The following is a 9,122-nucleotide window of genomic DNA, read 5'->3' as shown; positions in this document are numbered from 1 at the left end:
AAATGGGGCTATTTGGCAATGTCTGGAGGTGCTCCGGGATGTCACAAGGGGCTGGGGAGGAGGGTGCTACCGGCACGTAGTAGGTAGGGGCCAGGGATGCTGCTCAAATTCCAACAGTGCACAGGGCAGCATCCCTCCAAAAAGCATTAAATGTCAACAGTGCTCTGCTCCAGGCCAACCTTCCAGCCATGTTCTGGAACATCTCCAAAGGCCCCTTTCAAAGTACAGAGGTAGCCCCACAGACCTCTCCTATACCAGTTTCCAAAAAGTTCCCTCCCCAAGTCTCATCCGACAAGACAGTTGGAGGGATGGGAGAGAAGAGGGAGGAGACCATTCTGGGGACCATGAACGAAGATGTTCCCTCCGCACACCAACAACTCCCAACTCCCACAAGGGAGAAATCCCAGACTTGGGCAATCTTTGGTCAAACAGAAAAACGTAAGGCTGAACTGAAGGGGCAATCCCTCAATCCCACCTGCCTGGTGGCCAAAGTTGGGGTACTTTCTCTTTGCACAGAGGTCCATGCTCGGGAACAGATGCCAGGACATTGCTCCCTGGGCGGCCAGGAGGAGAAGCAGGCAGGACAGGCAGGTGGGCAGAGGCTTGGGTGACGCTGCCTGGGTGACGTGGTCCTCACTTGTTCTCAATCAGGGTCTGCACCTTGTACACGAGGTCCCGGGCCAGCTTCAGGACCTGCTTGGTGTTGTGTCGCTCGGCCATTTCTGAAAGAGCGGAAGTAAGATCTCATGAGCCTCCTTCTGTGTCCATCCTCGGGACGCACCTTCAGTGCCCAGAGAGGTCTCTGGGGCATCCCCATCATCATCATCATCTGGCGTCACCCCCAGAGCAGTTCTGGAAGCAGAGACTTTGGGGAAGGCCTGCATCTCCAGACCTCGGTTTTCTCATCTGTAAAATGGGAACCATAACAGTACCTACTTCACAAGGTTACTGTGAGATCAAACGAGACGAAGCTGACTTTCAGTGTGTGTGTTTAAAAAAAAAATTAGGTCCTCCCACCACCCTCCTACAAACATGATGACTGGACACCTTTTACGAAAGCAATGCCAGGCACATGGTAGATGCTTAAAAGTAGAGAAGGAAGGAAGCAACAGAAGGAGAGGGGGAGGGGAGGGGAGAAAGGACCAGTAATCACTTTGTCGAGAGTGACATAAAATGATCAGCTCTTCAAAGCAGAATAATCCTAAACTTAGACATTTATCATAAAGAACTCATTTGGGGACTTCCCTGGTGGTCCAGTGGTAGTCCCCACCTTCCAGTGCAGGGGACGTGGGTTTGAATCCTGGTCAAGGAACTAAGATCCCACATGCCATGGGGCAACTAAGCCCACGTGCCACAACTACTGAGCCCACATGCTGCAAACTACAGAGCCCACGCGCTGTGGAGCCTGCGCACCACAACTAGAGAGAGACAACCTGCATGCCACAGCTAGAGAGAAGCCCGCATGCTGCAATGAAAGATCCTGCATGCCGCAACGAAGATCCTGCGTTCTGCAACTAAGACCCGACACAGGCAAGTAAATAAATAAATAAATAAAAGTTGAAATAAAAACAAATAAAATTAGGGATAAGTAACATTAAAAAAAAACCTCAGAAAAACAAAACAAAACAAGAAAGAAAGAAATGATTTGGTAGAAGAAAAACAAACAAAAAACACTAACACCGTGGTTCCCAAACTGGGTGCTGAGGAATCCCAGGGTGCCACAGTGAACACATGGAAACTTTGAGGGAAATACAGCTATCTTCCACACCTACTGAACACCACATAAACTGCTAATGCAAGTGAGTTTGCAAATTTCATGACATTCCTATTAACGGCTTTCTAGCTTTGCAAAAACTAGGTTTTCAGCAAGCAGTTGCCGTGATAAAAGCAACTATCATGTGAAAATCACTGTGGAATAGGAAATGAAGGTGGTGGGGTTCAAAATGATTCCAAGGTTTGAGAAGTTGTGCAAAGCCCAACAGGTGAACACACCCATTAGTAACTGTACTTATTTATTTATTTATTTTTATTTATTTATTTTGGCCACGCCGTGTGGCGTGTGGGATCTTAGTTCCCTGACCAGGGATTGAACCCATGTCCCTTGCATCAGGAGCACGGAGTCTTAACCACTGGACCTCCAGGGAAGTCCCAGTAACTGTACTTATTTAAATATAAAATAAAAATACGATTTTCTTTTGACTTACACGTATTATTTTTTCAAATGGCTACTAAGTTGTTAGGAGAGATATACTTATTAGGTGGTTTGGACCTAACTAGTTAGTGAATGGAACTTTTGGTCCGAGTGCCACGAAAACTTTACGGAGACATCAGGGGTGCCATGAACTGAGAAAGTTTGAGAACCTCCACGCTAAGACAGGAATTGCTTTGGGTTCTCAATCACACCCTCAAACCAAAAACAACCTAGATGCCCAATCAGAAGGGACGGTTCAGTAAGTTATGAACAGTCACTTGAGGTATATTCTGCTGTCTTAAAAAATGATTATATAGAAGATGGTTTTTAAAACATTAAGCGGAAAAAACCCTAGATACAACTGGATTCTGAAATGGTAACAACATAAAAATATCCATTACTTTGGGAAAGACTAGATGGAAAAAACATTTTTTTAAAAATGAACCCACTAAGTACAGCGTGGTTTCCTGGATTGGATCCTGGAGCAGAAAAAGGACATTAGTTAAAAACCAAGTGAAATCAAGTCAGTCTGTAGTTTAGTTGATAATAATATATCAATGTTAATTGCTTTGTTCTACAAATGTACTAGGATCAGGTAACATATTAACATTAGGGGCAGCTGGGTGAAGTGTATTGGGAACTCTCTGTACTATCTTTGCAACTTTTCTCTAAATCTAAAATCATTCCAAAATAAAACAGCTTCTTTAAAGGAAACTAATAATGTTTCCAGTGTAAGGTCATCACAGGTGGCTTTTTTCTTCTTTTGCTTTTTCCAAAACCTTCCTTAGTTTAAGAAAATGTTTTAATAGTGATAATATTGATAGTAGCAACAGCTTCTATTCATAGTAACAGCTATGAGCCAAGTACCATCTGACTGATGGGCTTTATATCCTTGTGGTCTCATTTAATCCTCCTGACATCTCTGTGAGGGAGGTGTTAGTACCATTTTATCCCCAAGGACTCTGAAGCCCAGAGACATAAAGTCACTTGCCCAAGTCACACAGCTCCCAGGTGGCAAGGCTGGGATCAGAATCCATCTCTGTTTGATTGCAAAGACTGTGCCTTTTTCATGCCATTTCAACTGCTTTCCTGTATCTGCTTTCCCTACACACGTCAACCTTCTGAAGAAGACACTGTTACTCCATTTCCCAGATGCGGAAGCAGATGTTTAGAGAGAGGGGAAGTGACGTGTCCATGGCACAGCTGATTAATGGCAGAGCCAGGGATGCTCCCTGAGCCTGATTTCAACACCTAGGCCCCTTCTGCCAGATCCCTGAGAAAAACACACAGGGATCACTCAGCATTACAAGATGTTAACTCATCCATTTGGAAATAGCTGCAAGAAGTGGGGAGAACCCTCCTCCATCCCCTTCGTGGTGTATCAGTCTCAGTGACCCTCCATCCCTCTCCAGGCCCCAGGAAGGGGCCCTCCAGAAGCCTGCATCCCTCAGATAAGACCCTGGTCACATGGATACCATTAAAAAATTTGATGATGTCTGTGAAATCCATGTTGTTCTCCAAGATGATGTCACGGTAGACCTCCACCAGCGCCAGCGCGATGAACAGGACATAGTGGGCGGACGACACATGTTTGGCTGCCCAGATGGTCTCCCAAACAGAGAAGACGTCATCATAGATGAGTTCTGCCGGGACACCAACACACACGCGCAGGGGAAGGGTCAGTCACTGAGCTCACGGTGCTGCCCTCCCTCCGGAAAGATCCCAGGCCAGCCATGGTCCGCGCTTCTGTCCTGGAGCAGTGGACAGAGCTCAGGCCAGGAGACAGAAGACCTGGACGCTGTCATTTGACAGCAGCCTCAGTTTTCCCCTCTGTAGAATAGGCTATGCAAACCACGTGGGTTGTAAGTTTCCAACTCTGACATCCTGTAAGTGGAGGAACCGGGCACATGCAGATTTGATTTACATTGACCTGTCCTTGCCCTGCCCCTTGGTCAGTGTCCCCCTCTCTCCCTGCTCCCTCCATCTCTTTTAGCACCAATGGGGGTATCTCCTTTTCCCCCTGCACCCAGGCAGAGCTGGCTGCTGTCTCTGGGTCTGGTAAAGAGATAGAATAGAGCAATGATGAAAAGTAAGGCTTCCTATGTCCAATAAACTCAGTCTGAATCCTGGCCCCATCACTTACTAGTAAGGTGACCTTGGGCTAGTTACTTCCCCTCCATGAGCCCTTCTCTTTCCTCATCTGTAAGTGCGGTGATACTAACAGTAATAAAGGACTGAAGAAATAATACATAGAAATGGCTCAGCACAGTGCCTGGACCTTAATAAACACCTCCATACAGGTTAGATATTATTAGCATCACCCCAAATTGGCATGACAGCAATGCACCGTGTCAGACATCATTTCTAAGTCACGTGTGAAAGATGCTCTATGGGCTTCAGAGTTCTTGGCCTCTCATAAGCAGCTTAATAGAATGGAAGGGAACTGGGCTTAGGTAGCCAGAGTGGGGCTCAGATCCTGGCTTTATTATTCCTAGCTCTGAATTTAGTTCTTCTCAGTCTTAGTTTCCTCATCTGTAAAATGGGGATTGTGACAACACCTACTGCATAGTGTCTCTGCAAGATAAGTTGGGTGAACTGATAGTCAGAACTTAACAAATGGGCATTACTCTCTTCCACTGGCTTTGTTACAACACCTCCTAGCCTCACCTCCCTGGTACCTTTTCCCCTGAGATTCTGCTACAAAGAGTCTGAGAACAAGTTTCCAGTTTGAAGTCTTGAAATCAGTACCTCGCTTGAAATCCAGCAGGAACCAGCGGTAGCAGAAGTAGAAGTGAGTGTAGTCCCCATTCTGATGCATCAACTCGAAGAGCTCTGAGTCCAGGATCTGTCAGAGAAAGGAAAGATAGGCATCAGTCTCCTGGGCAAAGGCTAGACTAGAGGGGACAGCTGAATAAATGATGCTACCTCCCCACACCAGATACCATACAGCCCTTAACAACCAGGTGGAGTTTAAAAATGGGCAAAGGATTTGAGGTGGAAGTCAACCTAGCTCAACCTAACCCCATCATTTCTCTAAAGAAGATGTGCAAATAGCCAATAAGCACGAGAGATGCAACAAATGGGCATCATTAGCAATTAGGAAAATGCAAATCAAAACCATAATGAGAGACCACTTCACATGCACTAGGATGGCTATAATAAAAATGACAGACAACAAAACGTTGGTGAGGATGAAGAGATACTGGAACCCTTATATGTTGCTGGTGGGAATGCAAACTGGTGCAGCTGTAATTCCACTCCTAGGTATATCCCCAAGAGAAATGAAAACCTATGTCCATATAAAAACTTGTACATGAATGTACACAACAGCATTATTCATAACAGCAAAAAAAGTGGGACCCACTCAAGTGTTTATCAGTGGATGAATGGATAAACAAAATGTGGTCTATCCATGCAATGGAATATTCGGCAATAAAAAGGAATGATGTACAGATATATGCTATAACATGGATGGACCTTGAAAGCATGATGCTAAGTGAAAGAAGTCAGACACAAAAGGCCACATATTGTGTGACTCCATTTATATGAAATGTCCAGAATAGGTAAATCTATAGAAACAGAAAGTAGATTAGTAGTTGCCAGGAGCTGGGGAGGGATTGACATTAATGGGTATGGGGATTCTTTTTGGGGTGATGAAAGTGTTCTGAAATTAGATAGTGATGATGATTTCACACCCGTGAATATTCTAAAAATCACTGAATTGAACATTTTAAAAGGGTGAATTTTATGGTACATGAATTGATCTCAAAAGAGGTGTGTGTGTGCATGTGTGTGTGTGTGTGTGTGTGTGTGAGAGAGAGAGAGAGAGAGAGACAGACAGACAGACAGACAGACAGACAGAGACAGAGAGAGAGAGAGAGAGAGAGAGAGAGAGAGAGAAAGCAAGGGAGAGAGAAATATACTCAAATATTTCTTTGCAGAAAAGGACCAATACATTCAAACATCCTGTTAAGGGCGAGGGCCATGTCTTGTTCATCAGTGTAGCCACAGTGCCTGAACCAAATAAATGCTCAGTGAGAATGAATGTAGTGGAGTTGAGCTGTTGAGTGAAGGTTGAGTTGAATTGAGTTTTTTAGTTTAACTCAACTGGGCTGAGTTAAGTAGGATTGAGAGACTGAATCAAGTTAAACAAGGCGTGGCTATTAAGTTGGCTTGCGGTCCATTGGGCTGAGCCGGAATAAGTTATATTATTGAAAAGCACAAGGTCCTACCTGGATTAGCGACCTCATGTTGGCAAAGTGCGTGTCCATGGCGCCTCCGTGGGGGAAGTTCTGGTTCATCCTCTTCATGAGCTCGGTGAAGCAGCTGAAGGCAAGCGCCTCTGCGGGAAGAGCACAGGAGGAACAGTCAACTGCGCCACTGCCCAAGGAACCCGAGGTCCCAAAGTGATGGTCCGAGGCCCTGAGCTGGTTCACAAAGTCCACAGCCAAATGAGAAACATAAAGACAATGGAGTACAAATGTATACCATTTCAAGGAACACTCTCCAATTAATTACATACTTCCCACCTTTAGAGGTACTGAAGTGTTTTATTTTAGGAAACAATGGTGACAGCAAAATGCTCTGTTTTAAAGATCCCTATTTGCTATAACGAAAAGTTGACAATGTTTGGTCCCAAACTTTTTGAAAAAAATATTCTACAGGGTTCATGAAATTCTCATGTCTGGGAACCACTGTATTAAAAGAGCAATTGTTAATATTGGAAGGGTGTTTGCAGGCCTTATGCAAAGAAAGCGTCAAATAACATTGGGAAATGCTGCTTAGAGAGCCACTACCTATATTAAGAATGAAAAGGCTCTGAGAAGTCATGTAATTTAAAAAATCTTTTATATTGTTCAACCCAGTGTTTAAAAAATTTATTTGAAAATAGTACCTTTTTTCTCTCTTAACACCTAGTAACTTTGGGGAAAGTTATGAGAAGGTTTCCAGAGGCACAGTAGGATCTCATTTATTTTTTAAAAGACTTTATTTTTCAGAACAGTTTACATTTACAGAAAAATTGGGAAGAGTGTACAGAGAGTTTCCATATACCCCACACCTCGTTCCCCCTATTACTAACATCTCCCATTAGTATGGTACGTTTGTTACAATTAATGACCCACTGATGATACATAATTGACTCAAGTCCATAGTTTTTTTACCTTATGTCCTTTTTCTGTGCCAAGAACTCATCCAAGGACTACATTACATACAACTGTCATCTCTCCCTAGGCTCCTCTTAGCTATGGCCGTGCCTCAGGCCTTCCTTGTTTTTGATGACCTTGATAGTTATGAAGAATACTTGTCAGGTATTCTACGGGATGCCTCCCTATTGGAATTTATCTGATGTTTTTCTCACGATAAGACTGGAATTATGGGTTATTGGGAGAAAGACGTAGGTAAGGTGCCATTTTAATCACATCATATCGAGGGTATACTGTATCAATGTGACTGAGGATGGTTGATGACCTTGGCCAGCTGATAGAGGCAGTGTTTTCAGGTTTCCCCACTGCATAGTTTCTCTCTCACCTCCCACCCCCTTCTACACTGAACTTTCTGGAAGCAAGTCACTATGCTCAGCTCTGAAGAGTTGGGAGTCATACTTCCCATTTTAAAACAGCCTTACTGAGGTTTACGTACCATAAAATCCACTCTTTTAAATGTATAATTCACTGGTTTTAGTATATTCACATCTGTGAACCAAAATCTCTAATTTCAGAACATTTTCATCACCCCCAAAAGACACTCTCTCTATATCAGAGGTCATCACCTATTTCCCTCTCCCTGCAGTCCCTGTCAACCACTAGTCTATTTTCTGTCTCTACAGATTTGTCCCTTCTGGCAGCAATCTTATTTTACTGTTGCTAAAAGGCCCAGCTTCTCACATGATCTTGGAGGCAGTTTTCATATCTTACTGGCTTCCTCATTAATAAGTTGAATAAAATCTTTGTCATGTGTTTATTTTATTTGTATGAGAGAGACACATTAACTTTTTGAAAATTGTATTTTATCAGTTCTGAAGGTCATCCACTGAGATGTTTGAGGGGATTTATCCAATGGAGACAAATTAAATCAAGTTACCTGTACATCCTCGGTGGCAACAGAACTTTTTCTGACCTTCTAGTTCTTTTTTTCTTTTTCTACTGATATTATGTATTTGTTTTCATTTCTGGCTTGTATACCTTCAGTAAGTTAATCTGAATTGGTGGCAGCAATGACTGGGGATTTGCTCTTATGGTCTGACTATTTGGTGATCTCTGTTGGGTGTATAATGAAAGCCTATTCTCTCTTGGGCGAGAGATGACAGAGAATCCAATTTTGTCGTCTTTTTTTCTTTGTTGTTCTTTTTTTTTTTTTTTTACCTGTTTGTCTATTTGCAAACTCAAATCAATTAAGAATTACATGCTCACTGGAAGAAAAATAACTAAGTTTTTGTGTTTCTGGTTCACTGTTTTCAGCAGTGTTTTATAGTTTTTGGTGTACAAATCTTGCACTTCGTCTGTTACATTTATTCATAAGCATTTTATTCTTTTAGATGCTATTGAAAATGGAACTGCTTTCCTAATTTCATTTTTAGATTATTCATGGCAATTGTATAGAAATTCAACTGACTTTTATATAGGTCCTCTATCCTGCAACCCTGCTGAACTTGTTTATTAGTTTTAATGTGTTTTGGATTCCTTAGGATTTTCTATAGGCAAGATCATGCCATCTGAAAATATACATGGTTTTACTTCCTTTCCAATCTGGATGCCTTTTATTTCTTTTTCTTCCCTAATTGTAAAGGCGAGGGCCTTTTGTGGCAAAAGTGGGCATCTTTGTCTTACTCTTGATCTTAGGTGAGAAGTGTTCAGTATTTCACCGTTGAGTATGATGTTAGTTGTGGGTTTTTCTGCTGAATTTTGTCAGATGGCATCTCTTTGTCAACTGA

At 42.9% G+C, this 9,122-nt stretch overlaps 1 protein-coding gene across 2 annotated transcripts in view; it reads right to left on the bottom strand.

Moving 5' to 3' along the window:
* Positions 1 to 623: 623 nt before the first annotated feature.
* The window catches only part of SGSM1 (small G protein signaling modulator 1), a 75,681-nt gene continuing 67,182 nt past the window's right edge, over positions 624 to 9,122 (bottom strand). For both annotated transcript variants that reach the window (XM_082668458.1, XM_082668459.1), the window contains 4 exons: positions 6,424 to 6,533; positions 4,940 to 5,036; positions 3,667 to 3,834; positions 624 to 722 (listed from right to left, as the gene is read on the bottom strand). In XM_082668458.1, the coding sequence (XP_082524584.1) occupies positions 634 to 722; positions 3,667 to 3,834; positions 4,940 to 5,036; positions 6,424 to 6,533 (464 nt within the window). In that variant the 3' untranslated portion in view covers positions 624 to 633. The remainder of the gene's footprint in view (positions 723 to 3,666; positions 3,835 to 4,939; positions 5,037 to 6,423; positions 6,534 to 9,122) is intronic.

The sequence above is a fragment of the Grampus griseus genome, assembly GCF_964374135.1.
Source record: "Grampus griseus genome assembly, chromosome: 12".
In the NCBI taxonomy this organism is placed as follows: Eukaryota; Metazoa; Chordata; class Mammalia; order Artiodactyla; family Delphinidae; genus Grampus; species Grampus griseus.
This window is presented reverse-complemented; position numbering and strand designations above follow the sequence as displayed.